General features: G+C 49.4%; 1 protein-coding gene across 6 annotated transcripts in view; it reads left to right on the forward strand.

Moving 5' to 3' along the window:
• The window catches only part of LOC119930478 (serine/threonine kinase 11 interacting protein), a 112,578-nt gene that overhangs the window by 17,112 nt on the left and 77,886 nt on the right, over positions 1-17,580 (forward strand). For all 6 annotated transcript variants that reach the window (XM_038748804.1, XM_038748842.1, XM_038748833.1 and 3 more), the window contains 6 exons: positions 1,028-1,135; positions 1,364-1,435; positions 4,921-5,044; positions 7,998-8,101; positions 8,202-8,303; positions 14,762-14,803. In XM_038748804.1, coding sequence (XP_038604732.1) covers positions 1,028-1,135; positions 1,364-1,435; positions 4,921-5,044; positions 7,998-8,101; positions 8,202-8,303; positions 14,762-14,803 — 552 coding nt within the window. The remainder of the gene's footprint in view (positions 1-1,027; positions 1,136-1,363; positions 1,436-4,920; positions 5,045-7,997; positions 8,102-8,201; positions 8,304-14,761; positions 14,804-17,580) is intronic.

Here is a 17,580-nt window from a genome sequence, read left to right on the forward strand (position 1 = left end):
AAGTCCAAGTTGGCAACATCTAGAGACTGTCCCTACCCAACGTGGGCTCACAGTCTAGAAGGGGGAGACAGAGAACAGAACAAAACATATTAGCAAAATAAAATAAGTATTTATTGAGCGCTTACTGTGTGCAGAGCACTGGACTAAGCGCTTGGGAAGTCCAAGTTGGCAACAGATAGAGACGGTCCCTACCCAACAGCGGGCTCACATCTGACTCCCAAGCCCAGGCTCTTTCCACTGAGCCACGCTGCTTCTCATTTATTGAGTGCTTACTGTGTGCAAAGCACTGTGCTCATTTGGATACTGTGCTTATCTGTATATATGTATATATGTTTGCACATATTTATTACTCTATTTATTTATTATTATTTATTTATTTTACTTGTATATATTTATTCTATTTATTTTATTTTGTTAATATGTTTTGTTTTGTTCTCTGCCTCCCCCTTCTAGACTGTGAGCCCGTCGTTGGGTAGGGACCGTCTCTATATGTTGCCAACTTGGACTTCCCAAGCGCTTAGCACAGTGCTCTGCGCATAGTAAGCGCTCAATAAATACGATTGATGATGATAGTAAGCGCTCAATAAAAACGATTGATTGATTGATTGATTGGAGAGCCGCTGTAGCGGGGGGTCCGGCTGGGAAGGGGCTGGAGGAGGTGGAGCCGGCCCCTCGTGTCCCCAGCCCCAAGTAGTGGTTGGGGCGTCAAGCGGTTGGGCATCCCCTGATGACCCCCGTGCCCATATTAATAATAATAAGAATAATAATAATAGCATTTATTAAGCGCTTACTATGTGCAAAGCACTGTTCTAAGCGCTGGGGAGGTTACAAGGTGATCAGGTTGTCCCACGTGGGGCTCACAGTCTCAATCTCCATTTTCCAGTTGAGGGAACGGAGAGAAGTGAAGTGACTTTCCCAAAGTCCCACAGCTGACAGGTGGCAGAGCCGGGATTTGAACCCATGACCTCTGCCTCCCGAGCCCGGGCTCTTTCCCCTGAGCCACGCTGCTTCCCCGTGCCTCCCGCAGGAGCTGCTGTCGGGGCTGGGCGGGGACCAGAGCTGTGCCCTGCCCTGGCTGGCCCTGCTGCGCGCCCACTTCAGCCACAATGCGCTCACCTGCCTGGACGGCTCCCTGGTAAGTGGGCGCGGGGCCGAGAGGGGCCCCTCCCCCCCGGACCCCCAGACCCCCGGACCCCCGGATGGTGGGGGGGAGGCCGGGACTCCCACCTGGGGTCAGCGGGGGTCCCGGGCGGGGGGCGGTGTGGGTTTCCGGGCGGGCACAGCCCGTCGCCCGACCGCTGAGCACCGTCCTCTGAGTCCGTCCGTCCGTCCATCCATCCGACCCCGCCCCGCCCGCCGCCAGGACCTTCTGAGCGCCGTGCGAGTCCTTGACCTGAGCCACAACCGCATCCGCCGCTGTGACACCTTCCTCACCGTGAGACCCTGCCTGCCGTCGCCCTCCTCCGCGCTCACCCCACGCCCGGGCCCTCACTTCCCTCCTCATTCTCTTCCTCTTCCTCCTCATGGTCCTCCTTCCTCTTCCTTTCCTCCTCATGGTCCCCCTCCTCCTCATGGTCCTTCTCTTCCTCATGGTCCTCATTCTTCTCCTCCTCCTCATGGTCCTTCTCCCTATTCCTTTTCTCCTCATGGTCCCCCTCCTCCTCATGGTCCTTCTCCTCCTCATGGTCCTCATCCTTCTCCTTCTTCTCCTCCTCCTCATGGTCCTCCTTCTCCTCCTCCTCATGGTCCTCCTCCTCCTCCTCATGGTCCTCCTCCTTCTCCTCATCCTCCTCCTCCTTCTCATGGTCCTCCTCCTTTTCTTCCTCCTCCCTCCTCCTTTCCTCCTCATGGTCCCCCTCCTCCTCATGGTCATCCTCCTTCTCCTCCTTCTCCTCCTCCTCCTCCTCATGGTCCTTCTCCTTCTCCTCCTCATGGTCCTCCTCCTTCTCCTCACCCTTCTCCTCCTCCTCATGGTCCTCCTCCTTCTCCTCTTCCTCCTCCTCCTCCTCCTTCTTCCTTTCCTCCTCATGGTCCCCCTCCTCCTCATGGTCCTTCTCCTCCTCATGGTCCTTCTTTATTTTATTTTATTTGTTTTTAAATGGCATTTATTAAGTGCTTACTATATGCAGTGCACTGCTTTAAGCGCTGGGGAGGTTACAAGGTGATTGGGTTGTCCCACAGGGGGCTCACAGTCTTCATCCCCATTTTACAGATGAGGTAACTGAGGCCCAGAGAAGTGAAGTGACTTGCCCAAAGTCCCACAGCTGACAGTTGGCAGAGCCGGGCTTTGAACCCATGACCTCTGGCTCCAAAGCCTGGGCTCTTTCCATTGAGCCACGCTGCTTTTCTGTGCTTTGCACATAGTAAGCACTTAACCAATGGCATCATCATCATCACTGAGAAGCAGCATGGCTCAGTGGAAAGAGCACGGGCTTGGGAGTCAGAGGTCGTGGGTTCGAACCCCAGCTCAGCCACTTAGCTGTGTGACCTTGGGCAAGTCACTTCAATCAATCAATCAATCAGTCGTATTTATTGAGCGCTTACTATGTGCAGAGCCTTGTACTAAGCGCTTGGGAAGTACAAATTGGCAACATATAGAGACAGTCCCTACCCACCAGTGGGCTCACAGTCTAAAAGGGGGAGACAGAGAACAAAACCAAACATAGTAATAAAATAAATAGAATAGATAGGTACAAGTAAAATAAATAAATAAATAGAGTAATAAATATGAACAAGCATATATACATATATACAGGTGCTGTGGGGAAGGGAAGGAGGTAAGATGGGGGGGATGGAGAGGGGGACGAGGGGGAGAGGAAGGAAGGGGCTCAGTGTGGGAAGGCCTCCCGGAGGAGGTGAGCTCTCAGCAGGGACTTGAAGGGAGGAAGAGAGCGAGCTTGGCGGATGGGCAGAGGGATTGGGGGCATTCCAGGCCATGGGGATGACGTGGGCCGGGGGTCGATGGCGGGACAGGCGAGAGCGAGGTATGGTGAGGAGATTAGCGGCGGAGGAGCGGAGGGTGCGGGCTGGGCTGGACAAGGACAGAAGGGAGGTGAGGTAGGAGGGGGCGAGGGGATGGATGGATGGATGGACAGCCTGGAAGCCCAGGGTGAGGAGTTTCTGCCTGATGCGCAGATTGATTGGTAGCCAATGGAGATTTTTGAGGAGATTTTAATGGCACAAATGCCATTATTACATTACATTACATTACACATAGCTGACAATTGGTGGAGCCAGGATTTGAACCCATGACCTGATGATGACGATGGTATTTGTTAAGCGCCAACTATGTGCAAAGCACTGTTCTAAGCACTGGGGAGGATACAAGGTGATCAGGTTGTCCCACGGGGGGCTCACAGTCTTCATCCCCCTGTTACAGATGAGGTCACTGAGGCTCAGAGAAGTGAAGTGACTTGCCCAAAGTCACACAGCTGACAATTGGCGGAGCTGGGATTTGAACCCATGACCTCTGGCTCCAAAACCCAGGCTCTTTCCATTGAGCCATGCTGCTTCTCTGTCCTTTGCACATAGTAAGTGCTTAACAAATTAGTCAATCAATCAATCGTATTTATTGAACGCTTACTGTGTGCAGAGCACTGTACTAAGCGCTTGGGAAGTCCAAGTTGGCAACATATAGAAACGGTCCCTATAGTGGGCTCACAGTCTAGAAGGGGGAGACAGAGAACAAAACCAAACATACTAACCAAATAAAATAAATAGAATAGATATGGACAAGTCAAATAAATAAATAGAGTAATAAATATGTACAAACATATATCCGTATATACAGGTGCTGTGGGGAAGGGAAGGAGGTAAGGCGGGGGGATGGGGAGGGAAGAAACAGCGTGGCTCAGTGGAAAGAGCAGGGGCTTGGGAGTCAGAGGTCGTGGGTTCGAATCCCAGCTCAGCCACTTAGCTGGGTGAGCTTGGGCAAGTCACTTCACTTCTCTGGGCCTCAGTTCCCTCATCTGTAAAATGGGGATGAAGACTGTGAGCCCCACATGGGACAACCTGATTTCATTCATTCATTCATTCATTCAATCGTCTTTATTGAGCGCTTCCTGTGTGCAGAGCACTGGACTAAGCACTTGGGAAGTACAAGTTGGCAACATCTAGAGACGGTCCCTACCCAACAGCGGGCTCACGGTCTAGAAGGGGAAGACAGACAACAAAACCAAACATATTAACAAATAAAATAAATATGTACAACTAAATAAATAGAGTAATAAATATTAAGAACTTACTACGAGCCAAGCTTTCCTTCCGTCTACCTCAGGGCTTAGAACAGTGCTTTGCACAAAGTAAGCGCTTAACAAATACCACCATTATTATTATTATTATGATAATAATCCTTCCTCTCCCCCTCGTCACCCTCTCCATCCCCTCATCCTACCTCCTTCCCTTCCCCACAGCACCTGTATATATGTATATATGTTTGTACATATTTGTTACTCTATTTATTTATTTTACTTGTACATATCCATTCTATTTATTTTATTTTGTTAGTATGTTTGGTTTTGTTCTCCATCTCCCCCTTTTAGACTGTGAGCCCACTGTTGGGTGGGGACCGTCTCTAGATGTTGCCAACTTGGACTTCCCAAGCGCTTAGTACAGTGCTCTGCACACAGTAAGCGCTCGAGAAATATGATTAAAAAAAATATTATTATTATTATCCCCGGCCCCTCTCGCGTTCCCTCCGACGTCCCACCCGCGGCCTCCCGCTCCTCGGGGGGCTGTGGCACTCACCTCAGCGCCCCTCGGCCTTGCTTATGTTGCCAACTCGTACTTCCGAAGCGCTCAGTACAGTGCTCTGCACACAGTAAGCGCTCAATAAATGCGATCGATTGATTGATTGCTTGCTTTGCGGGCTTCAGGACCCTCTTTTCTGTGTCCCCCCCATCCCCCCGTCCCCACCCCCAGGCGCTGGGCGACCTCTCGCACCTGGACCTGTCCTACAACGTGCTGTGCTCCGTGCCGCTGGGACCCCCGGGCGTCACCCTGGGGACCCTGATCTTGCGAGGGAACGAATTGCGTGGCCTTGCCGGTGAGAGGGGGGCGGCCAGAAGGTCACCGGGTCGGGGTTCATTCATTCATTCAATAATAATAATAATAATAATAATAATAATAAACAATAATAATAATAATAATAATAATAATGTTGGCATTTGTTAAGCGCTTACTATGTGCAAAGCACCGTTCTAAGCGCTGGGGGGGATACAGAGCGATCAGGTTGTCCCACGTGGGGCTCACAGTCTTAATCCCCATTTTACAGATGAGGGAACTGAGGCTCAGAGAAGTGAAGTGACTTGCCCGAGGTCACACAGCAGACATGTAGCAGAGCCGGGATACGAACCCATGACCTCTGACTCCAAAGCTTGTGCTCTTTCCACTGAGCCACACTGTATTGAGTGCTCACTGTTTGCAGAGCACTGGACTAAGCGCTTTTTTTATGGCATTTGGGAAGGGCTTACTACGTGCAAAGCACTGTTCTATTTATTTTGTTAATATGTTTTGTTTTGTTGTCTGTCTCCCTCCCCCCCCTTGGAGAAGCAGCGTGGCTCAACGGAAAGAGCCCGGGCTTTGGAGTCAGAGGTCATGGGTTCAAATCCTGGCTCTGCCCCACTGTCGGCTGTGTGACTTTGGGCAAGTCACTTCAGTCAATCAATCAATCGATCGTATTTATTGAGCGCTTACTGTGTGCAGAGCACTGGACTAAGCGCTTGGGAAGTACAAGTTGGCAACATACTTCACTTCTCTGGGCCTCAGTGACCTCATCTGGAAAATGGGGATGGAGACTGTGAGCCCCCTGTGGGACAACCTGATCACCTTGAAACCTCCCCAGCGCTTAGAACAGTGCTTAGCACATAGGAAGCGCTTACTAAATGCCATTATTATTATTATTATTATTATTGCTAGCCTGTGAGCCTACTGTTGGGTAGGGACCGTCTCTATACGTTGCCAACTTGTACTTCCCAAGTGCTTAGTCCAGTGCTCTGCACACAGTAAGCGCTCAATAAATACGATTGATTGATTCTAAGCGCTGGGGGGGATACAAGGTGATCAGGTTGTCCCACGGGGGGCTCCCAGTCTTCATCCCCATTTTCCAGATGAGGGAATTGAGGCCCAGAGAAGTGAAGTGACTCGCCCAAAGTCACCCAGCTGACAAGTGTTGAGCTGGAATTTGAACCCATGACCTTTGGCTCCAAAGCCCGGGCTCTTTCCACTGAGCCACGCTGCTTCTCGTACTTCTTGGGAAGTCCAAGTTGGCAACATCTAGAGACGGTCCCTACCCAACAGCGGGCTCACAGTCTAGAAGGGGGAGACAGACAAAACAAAACGTATTAACAAAATAAAAGAAATAGAATAAGTATGTACAAGTAAAATAAATCAATAAATAGAGTAATAAATGCGTACAAACATATATAAATGTATACACGTGCCGTGGGGAGGGGAAGGAGGTAAGGTGGGGGGGATGGGGAGGGAGAGGAGGGGGAGAGGAAGGAAGTCACTTCACTTCTCTGGGCCTCAGTCGCCCCATCTGGAAAATGGGGATTGAGACTGTGACTCCAACGTGGGACAGTGGGTAGGGACCGTCTCTCTACGTTGTCAACTTGTACTTCCCAAGCGCTTAGTACAGTGCTGTGCACATAGTAAGCGCTCAATCAATACGATTGAATGCATGAATGAATGAATGAATGAATCTACCCATGGCTCAGTGGAAACAGCGCGGGCTTGGGAGTCAAAGGTCATGGGTTCGAATCATGACCCCGCCGCTTCCCGGCTGGGTGGCTTCGGGCGGGTCGCCTCACCTCTCTGGGCCTTAGTCGCCCCATCTGGAAAATGGGGGTTGAGACTGTGACTCTAACGTGGGCCAATGGGTAGGGACTGTCTCTCTATGTTGCCAACTTGTACTTCCCAAGTGCTTAGTACAGTGCTCTGCACACAGTAGGTGCTCGATCAATACGGCTGAATGAATGAATCTACCCATGGCTCAGTGGAAAGAGCGCGGGCTTGGGAGTCAAAGGTCATGGGTTCGAATAATGACCCCGCCGCTTCTCAGCTGGGTGACTTTGGGCGGGTCGCCTCACCTCTCTGGGCCTCAGTCGCCCCATCTGGAGACTGGGGATTGAGACTGTGACTCCAACGTGGGCCAATGGGTAGGGACCGTCTCTCTACGTTGCCAACTTGTACTTCCCAAGCGCTTAGTACAGTGCTCTGCACACAGTAAGCGCTCAATCAATATGGCTGAATGAATGAACCTACCGATGGCTCAGTGGAAAGAGCGCGGGCTTGGGAGTCAGAGGTCATGGGTTCGAATTATGACCCCGCTGCTTCCCAGCTGGGTGGCTTTGGGCGAGTTGCCTCACCTCTCTGGGCCTCAGTCGCCCCATCTGGAAAATGGGGATTGAGACTGTGACTCCAACGTGGGCCAATGGGTAGGGATCGTCTCTCTACGTTGCCAACTTGTACTTCCCAAGCGCTTAGTACAGTGCTGTGCACACAGTAATAATAATAATAATAATAATAATGATGGCATTTATTAAGCACTTACTATGTGCAAAGCACTGTTCTAAGCGCTGTTTTAATAATGGCATTTATTAAGCGCTTACTTTGTGCCAAGCACTGTTCTAAGCGCTGGGGAGGTTACAAGGTGATCAGATTGTCCCACTTGGGGCTCACAGCCTTAATCCCCATTTTCCAGATGAGGGAACTGAGGCCCAGAGAAGTGAAGTGACTTGCCCAAAGTCACACAGCTGACAATTGGCAGAGCCTGGATTTGAACCCATGACCTCTGACTCCAAAGCCCATGCTGTCTTCCACTGAGCCACGCTGCTCAATCAGTATGAATGAATCTACCAACGGCTCAGTGGAAAGAGCGCGGGCTTGGGAGTCAGAGGTCATGGGTTCGAATGCTGACCCCGCCGCTTCCCGGCTGGGTGGCCTCGGGCGGGTGGCCTCACCTCTCTGGGCCTCAGTCGCCTCATTTTCCCCGGCAGGACTGGAGCTCCTCGAGGCCCTGGAACACCTGGACGTGGCCTACAACCTGCTGGAGACCCACGGGGAGCTGGAGCCCCTGGGTCGGCTGGGCCGGCTCCGGCGGGTGAGGGGGCCCTGGGGGGTTGGCGGGGGGCCGGAGGTGGGGAAGACCCCCCTTTCCTCCTCCTTTCCCGGCTCATCCCGATCCCCCCGCCGTCCGGCAGCTGCACCTGGAAGGAAACCCGCTGTGGTTCCACCCGGATCACCGAGCGGCCACGGCCCGGAGACTCTCGCCCCGCGCCACGGCCAACGTGCCGCCTCCGGGAGTGAGTAGCCCACCCGCTCCCCCTCTCCATCCCCCCAAACTTACCTCCTTCCCTTCCCCACAGCACCTGCATATATAATAATAATAATAATAGTAATAATAATAATGGCATACCCAACAGTAGGCTCACAGGCTAGAAATAATAATAATAATGATGGCATTTATTAAGCCCTTACTATGTGCAAAGCACTGCTCTAAGCACTGGAGAGGTTCCAAGGTAATCAGGTGGTACCTGATTATTATTATTATTATTATTAATAATAATAATGGTATTTATCAACTGCTTACTATGTGCCAGGCACTGTACTAAGCGCTGGGGTGGATACAAGCAAATCGATAGGGATTCAGCCTCTGTCCCATGTGGGGCTCACAGTCACCATCCCCATTTTCCATATGAGGGAACTGAGGCCCAGGGAAATCAAGGGGCTTGCCCAAGATCACACAGCAGACAAGCGGTGGAGCTGGGATTATTATTATTATTACTATCACTATTATTATAGTACATAATATTAATAATATTATAAATTATTACTTAAATATTAATTATAATATTAATGCAATATATAATATTAATGTAATATTATGATATTGATATAATAATAATAATGATAATAGTATTTATCCAGTGCTTACTATGTGCCAGGCACTGTACTAAGCACTGGGGTGGATACAAGCAAATCAGTAGGGATTCAGCCTCTGTCCCATGTGGGGCTCACAGTCTCCATCCCCATTTTCCATATGAGGGAACTGAGGCCCAGGGAAATCAAGGGGCTTGCCCAAGATCACACAGCAGACGAGCGGTGGAGCTGGGATTATTATTATTATTATTATTATTATTACTATTTTACATAATAATAATATTATGAATTATTACTTAAATATTAATTATATTAATATAATATATAATATTAATATAATATTATGATATTGATATAATAATAATAATGATAATAGTATTTATCAAGTGCTTACTACATGCCAGGCACTGTACTAAGCTCTGTGGTGGATACAAGCAAATCGATAGGGATTCAGCCCCTGTCCCATGTGGGGCTCACAGTCTCCATCCCCATTTTCCATATGAGGGAACTGAGGCCCAGAGAAATCAAGGGGCTTGCCCAAGATCACACAGCAGACAAGCGGTGGAGCCAGATTGATAATAATAATAATAATAATAATAACAACTATAATAGTGGTATTTATCAAGTGCTTACTATGTGCCAGGCACTGTACTAAGCGCTGGGGTGGATACAAGCAAATCGATAGGGATTCAGCCTCTGTCCCATGTGGGGCTCACAGTCTCCATCCCCATTTTCCAGATGAGGGAACTGAGGCCCAGGGAAATCAAGTGGCTTGCCCAAGATCACACAGCAGACAAGCAGTGGAGCCGGGATTATTATTATTAATAATAATGGTATTTATCAAGTGCTTACTATGTGCCAGGCACTGTACTAAGCGCTGGGGTGGATACAAGCAAATCGATAGGGATTCAGTCTCTGTCCCATGTGGGGCTCACACTCTTCATCCCCATTTTCCAGATGAGGTCACTGAGGCCCAGTGAAGTGAAGTGACTTGCCCAAAGTCACACAGCTGACAATTAGCGGAGCCGGGATGTGAACCCATGACCTCTGACTCCAAAGCCCGGGCTCTTTCCACTGAGCCACGATATCATTATACGGATTTATTACTCTATTTATTGATTGATTTTTACAGCGTGGCTCAGTGGAAAGAGCCCGGGCTTTGGAGTCAGAGGTCATGGGTTCAAATCCCGGCTCCGCCAACTGCCAGCTGTGTGACTTTGGGCAAGTCACTTCACTTCTCTGGGCCTCAGTTCCCTCATCTGTAAAATGGGGATGAAGAGTGCGAGCCTCCCATGGGACAACCTGATCACCTTGTAACCTCCCCAGCGCTTAGAACAGGGCTCTGCCCATAGTAAGCACTTAATAAATGCTATTATTCTATTTATTTTATTTTGTTAATATGTGTTGTTTTGGTGGCTGTCTCCCCCTTCTAGACCGTGAGCCCGTTGTTGGGTAGGGACCGTCGCTAGATGTTGCCAACTTGGACTTCCCAAGCGCTTAGTCCAGTGCTCTGCACACAGGAAGCGCTCAGTAAATACGATTGATTGATTGATTGATTGATCTACTGGACGCCGCAGCCCAGGTGGTCTTCCCTCCGTCCCGCTTCCAGAATCCTCCAGGGCCCCCCCGACGCGTCCCTTGCCCCCCCGCCCGGGCCCTGCGTCCTTCTTATAAAGATGGCATTTATTAAGCGCTTACTATGCGCAAAGCGCTGTTCTAAGCACTGGGGAGGTTACAAGGTGATCAGGTTGTCCCATGGGGGGCTCACACTCTTAATCCCCATTTTCCAGATGAGGGAACTGAGGCCCAGAGAAGTGAAGTGACTTGCCCAAAGTCACACAGCCGACAAGTGGCGGAGCCGGGATTCGAACCCATGACCTGTGACTCCAAAGCCCGGGCTCTTTCCACTGAGCCACCCTGCTGCTTCTTCCCACGCCACGGCCAACGTGGCGCCTCCCCGCCCCCCTTGGATCTGTCAAAAGGGGATGAAGACTGTGAGCCCCCCGTGGGACAACCTGATCACCTTGTCACCTCCCCAGCGCTTAGAACAGTGCTTGGCACATAGTAAGCGCTTAATAAATACCATCATTATTATTATTATTATGAGCAGCCCTCCCTCCTGCCCGCTTCCAGAATCCCCCAGGGCCGACGGACCGCTCTCTAGACAGTCTTTTCTAGACTGGGAGCCCACTGTTGGGTAGGGACCGTCTCTATATGTTGCCAACTTGGACTTCCCAAGCGCTCAGTACAGTGCTCTGCACACAGTAAGCGCTCAATAAATACGATTGATTGATTGATTGGCGCATCCCAGAGAGAAGAAGCGTGGCTCAGTGGAAAGAGCATGGGGCTTGGGAGTCATTCATTCATTCATTCAATCGCATTTATTGAGCGCTTACTGTGTGCAGAGCACTGGACTGAGCGCCTGGGAAGTACAAGTTGGCAACATTGTTGCCAGAGTCAGAGGTTGTGGGTTCTAATTCCGGCCCCGCCACATGTCTGCTGTGTGACCTTGGGCAAGTTGTTCATTCATTCAGTCATATTTATTGAGCGCTTACTGTGTGCAGAGCACTGGACTGAGCGCTTGGGAAGTACAAGTTGGCAACACTGTTGCCAGAGTCAGAGGTTGTGGGTTCTAATCCCGGCCCCGTCACATGTCTGCCATGTGACCTTGGGCAAGTCATTCATTCATTCAATCAATCGTATTTATTGAGCGCTTACTGTGTGCAGAGCACTGGACTGAGCGCTTGGGAAGTACAAGTTGGCAACCCTGTTGCCAGAGTCGGAGGTTGTGGGTTCTAATCCCGGCCCCGTCACATGTCTGCTGTGTGACCTTGGGCAAGTCATTCATTCATTCAGTCATATTTATTGAGCGCTTACTGTGTGTGCAGAGCACTGGACTAAGGGCTTGAGAAGTACAAGTTGGCAACATTGTTGCCAGAGTCAGAGGTTGTGAGTTCTAATCCCTGCCCCGTCACATGTCTGCTGTGTGACCTTGGGCAAGTCATTCATTCATTCAGTCATATTTATTGAGCGCTTACTGTATGCAGAGCACTGGACTAAGCGCTTGGGAAGTACAAGTTGGCAACATTGTTGCCAGAGTCAGAGGTTGTGGGTTCTAATCCCGGCCCCACCACGTCAGCTGTGTGACCTTGGGCAAGTCATTCATTCATTCAATCATATTTATTGAGCGCTTACTGTGTGCAGAGCACTGGACTGAGCGCCTGGGAAGTACAAGTTGGCAACATTGTTGCCAGAGTCAGAGGTTGTGGGTTCTAATCCCGGCCCCGCCACATGTCTGCTGTGTGACCTTGGGCAAGTCATTCATTCATTCAGTCATATTTATTGAGTGCTTACTGTGTGCAGAGCACTGGACTGAGCGCTTGGGAAGTACAAGTTGGCAACCCTGTTGCCAGAGTCGGAGGTTGTGGGTTCTAATCCCGGCTCCGCCACATGTCTGCCGTGTGACCTTGGGCAAGTCATTCATTCATTCAATCATATTTATTGAGCGCTTACTGTATGCAGAGCACTGGACTGAGCGCTTGGGAAGTACAAGTTGGCATCATTGTTGCCAGAGTCAGAGGTTGTGGGTTCTAATTCCAGCCCCGTCACATGTCTGCTGTGTGACTTTGGGCAAGTCGTTCATTCATTCATTCATTCAATCGTATTTATTGAGCACTTACTGTGTGCAGAGCACTGGACTAAGCGCTTGGGAAATACAAGTTGGCAACATTCATTCAATCATATTTATTGAGCGCTTACTGTGTGCAGAGCACTATACTAAGCGCTTGGGAAGTACAAGTTGGCAACATATAGAGACGGTCGCTACCCAACAGCGGGCTCACAGTCTAATCACTTCTCTGAGCCTCAGTGACCTCATCTGTAAAATGGGGATTAAGACGGGGAGCCCTAAGTGGGACAACCTGATCACCTTGTACCCCCGACCCCCAGCGCTTAGAACAGTGCTTTGCACATAGTAAGCGCTTAAAAAATGCCATCATCAGTCAATCAATCAATCGTATTTATTTACTGTGTGCAGAACACTGTACTAAGCGCTTGGGAAGTCCAAGTTGGCAACATATAGAGACGGTCCCTCCCCAACAACGGGCTTACGGTCTAGAAGGGGGAGGCAGAGAACAAAACCAAACGTATTAACAAAATAAAATAAATAGAATAGATAGGTACAAGTAAAATAAATAAATAGAGTAATAAATATGTACAAATATACATATATACAGGTGCTGTGGGGAAGGGAAGGAGGTAAGGGGGGGGGATTTTTTTATTATTATCATCCCAGCGTGGCTCAGGGGAAAGAGCCTGGGCTTGGGAGTCAGAGGTCGTGGGTTCTAATCCCGGCTCCGCCAGCTGTCATCTGGGTGATTTTGGGCAAGTCGCTTCGCTTCTGTGGGCCTCAGTTCCCTCATCTGGAAAATGGGGATGAAGACTGTGAGCCCCCCGTGGGACAACCTGATCACCTTGTAACCTCCCCAGCGCTTAGAACAGTGCTTTGCACATAGTCAGTGCTTAATTAATGCCATTAATAATAATAATATTAATAATTAATAATGATATTAATAGTATTATCCCCCTCCCCAGAGCCCAGCCGCTCTCTCTCCACCCCACAGCCACCGTGGCCCTCCCTCCATCCCGCTCCCAGAGTCCTCCGGGGCTGACTGACCAACTGCTCCCGGGTGCGTCCCACACCCCACCTTCGATCAATCAATCAATCAATCGTATTTATTGGACGCTCACTGTGTGCAGAGCACTGTACTAAGCGCTTGGGAAGTACAAGTTGGCAACATATGGAGACGGTCCCTACCCAACAGCGGGCTCACAGTCTAGTCACAGTCTGTACAGTGCTCGGCACACAGTAAGCACTCAATAAATACTATTGATTGATGGAAGGGGGAGGCATTCATTCAGTCGTATTTATTGAGCGCTTACTGTGTGCAGAGCACTGTACTAAGCGCTTGGGAAGGACAAGTTGGCAACATATGGAGATGGTCCCTACCCAACAGTGGGCTCACAGTCTAGAAGCTTCCATGGCCCGCCCTCCCGCTCACTGCCAGAATCCTCTGGGGTCAACTGGCTGACCACTCCCCGGCATTCATTCATTCAGTTGTATTTATTGAGCGCTTCCTGTGTGCAGAGCACTGGACTAAGCGCTTGGGAAGTCCAAGTCGGCAACATCTAGAGACGGTCCCTACCCAACAGCGGGCTCACAGTCTAGAAGGGGGAGACAGACGACAAAACAAAACACGTGGACGGGTGTCAAGTCATCAGATTATGGCCACCCTCCCTGCCCCCTGGTCACCATTCATTCATTCAATCGTATTTATTGAGCGCTTCCTGTGTGCAGAGCACTGTACTGAGCGCTTGGGAAATCCAAGTCGGCAACATCTAGAGACGGTCCCTACCCAACAGCGGGCTCACAGTCTAGAAGGGGGAGATGGATGACAAAACAAAACACGTGGACGGGTGTCAAGTCATCAGATTATGGCCACCCTCCCTGCCCCCTGGTCACCATTCATTCATTCAATCGTATTTATTGAGCGCTTCCTGTGTGCAGAGCACTGTACTGAGCGCTTGGGAAATCCAAGTCGGCAACATCTAGAGACGGTCCCTACCCAACAGCGGGCTCACAGTCTAAAAGGGGGAGACAGAGAACAAAACCAAACATATTAACAAAATAAAATAAATAGAATAAACATGTACAAATAAAATAAATCAATAAATAGAGTAATAAATCCGTACAAACATATATACATATATACAGGTGCTGTGGGGAGGGGACAACCCGGCAACGGGCTCACAGTCTAGAAGCGCTTAGCAAATTCCAAAATTATCGTTATTATCCTTGCCCATCTCCCGTCTCCTCTCCTAGTTTCTCCTAGATGGAGCCGTCCTGTCGCCGGCCGACCTGCGGGTAAGTCCGGGGCTTGGGAGGGCTCCCCGGAGGCGGAGTCCCGGGCTGTGGGAGGGGGCAGCACGGCCTAGTGGCTAGAGCCCAGGCCTAGGAGCCAGAGGTCACGAGTTCAAATCCTGGCTCTGCCAATTGTCAGCCTGGGGACTTTGGGCAAGCTGCTTCACTTCTCCGGGCCTCAGTTCCCTCATCTGTCAAATGGGGGTGAAGACAGCAAGCCCCACGTGGGACAGGGACTGAATCCTGCCCCATTTGCTTGGTTTCGTTCTTTCATTCAGTCGTATTTATTGAGCGCTTTCTGTGTGCAGAGCAGTGGACTAAGCGCTTGGGAAGTACAATAATAATGGTGTTTGTTAAGCGCTTACTATGTGCAAAGCACCGCTCTAAGCGCTGGGGGGATACAAGGTGATCAGTCTTCATCCCCATTTTCCGGATGAGGGAACTGAGGCCCGGAGAAGTGAAGTGACTTGCTCAAGGTCACACAGCTGACAAGTGGCGGGGCCGGGATTTATAGTGGCATTTATTAAGCGCTTACTATGGGCAAAGCACTGTTCTAAGTGCCGGGGAGGTTACAAGGTGATCAGGTTGTCCCACGGGGGGCTCACAGTCAATCCCCATTTTACAGATGGGGGAACTGAGGCCCGGAGAAGTGAAGTGACTTGCCCAAGGTCACCCAGCTGACAAGTGGCGGAGCCGGGATTTGAACCCGTGACCTCTGCCTCCAAAGCCCGGCCTCTTTCCACCAAGCCACGCTGCTTCCCCTAATATAGAGACGGTCCCGACCCAACAACGGGCTCACAGTCTAGAAGGGGGCGCTTACTGTGTGCAGAGCACTGTACTAAGCGCTTGGGAAGTCCAAGTCGGCAACATATAGAGACGGTCCCTACCCGACAACGGGCTCACAGTCTAGAAGGGGGAGACGGACGACAAAACAAAACATGGAGACAGGTGTCAAAACCGTCAGAATAAATCCACCCCAACACTTAGTACAGTGCCTGGCACATAGTAAGCGCTTGATAAAAACCATTATTATAGTTATCATTATTATTATTATTATTAATAATAATAATCCCGGCTCCACCGCTTGTCTGCTGTGTGATCTTCTAGACTGTGAGCCCACTGTTGGGTAGGTACCGTCTCTATATGTTGCCAACTTGTACTTCCCAAGCGCTTAGTCCAGTGCTCTGCACACAGTAAGCGCTCAATAAATACGATTGATTGATTGATTGAACTTGGGCAAGCCACTTGATTTCTCTGGGCCTCAGTTCCCTCATATGGAAAATGGGGATGGAGACTGTGAGCCCCACGTGGGACAGAGGCTGGATCCCTATCGATTTGCTTGTATCCACCCCAGTGTTTAGTACAGTGCCTGGCACATAGTAAGCACTTGATAAATGCCATTATTATAGTTATTATTATTATTAATAATCCCGGCTCCACCGCTTGTCTGCTGTGTGATCTTGGGCAAGCCACTTGATTTCCCTGGGCCTCAGTTGCCTCATATGGAAAATGGGGATGGAGACTGTGAGCCCCACGTGGGACAGAGGCTGAATCCCTATCGATTTGCTTGTATCCACCCCAGCGTTTAGTACAGTGCCTGGCACATAGTAAGCACTTGATAAATACCATTATTATTATTATTATTATTATTAATAATAATAATAATAATAATAATAATCCCGGCTCCACCGCTTGTGGGCTGTGTGATCCTGGGCAAGCCCCTTGATTTCCCTGGGCCTCAGTTCCCTCATATGGAAAATGGGGATGGAGACTGTGAGCCCCACATGGGACAGAGGCTGAATCCCTATCGATTTGCTTAGTACAGTGCCTGGCACATAGTAAGCACTTGATAAATACCATTATTATAGTTATTATTATTATTATTATTATTATTAATAATCCGGCTCCACCGCTTGTCTGCTGTGTGATCTTGGGCAAGTCCCTTGATTTCTCTGGGCCTCAGTTCCCTCATATGGAAAATGGGGATGGAGACTGTGAGCCCCACATGGGACAGAGGCTGAATCCCTATCGATTTGCTTGTATCCACCCCAGCGCTTAGTACAGTGCCTGGCACATAGTAAGCACTTGATAAATACCATTATTATAGTTATTATTATTATTATTATTATTATTATTATTATTATTAATCCGGCTCCACCGCTTGTCTGCTGTGTGATCTTGGGCAAGCCCCTTGATTTCTCTGGGCCTCAGTTCCCTCATATGGAAAATGGGGATGGAGACCGTGAGCCCCACATGGGACAGAGGCTGAATCCGTATCGATTTGCTTGTATCCACCCCAGCGCTTAGTATAGTGCCAGGCACATAGTAAGCGCTTGACAAATACTATTATTATCATCATCATGAATGATAATCCCAGTTCCGCCACTTTTCTGCTGTGTGACCTCGGGGAAGCCACTTGACTTCTCTGGGCCTCGGTGACCTTATCTGGAAAATTCATTCAATCAATCATCAATCAATCAATTGTATTTATTGAGCGCTTACTGTGTGCAGAGCACTGTACTAAGCGCTTGGGAACTACAAGTTGCCAACATATAGAGATGGTCCCTACCCAACAGCGGGCTCACAGTTTAGAAGGGGGAGACAGAGAACGAAACCAAGCATATTAACAAAATAAAATAAATAGAATAGATATGGACAAGTAAAGTAAATAAATAGAGTAATAAATATGTACAAACATATATACAGGTGTATTATGTGCAAACATATATACATATATGCAGGTGTATTCAGTCGTATTTATTGAGCGCTTACTGTGTGCA

The sequence above is a fragment of the Tachyglossus aculeatus genome, chromosome 1, assembly GCF_015852505.1.
Source record: "Tachyglossus aculeatus isolate mTacAcu1 chromosome 1, mTacAcu1.pri, whole genome shotgun sequence".
Classification (NCBI taxonomy): Eukaryota; Metazoa; Chordata; class Mammalia; order Monotremata; family Tachyglossidae; genus Tachyglossus; species Tachyglossus aculeatus.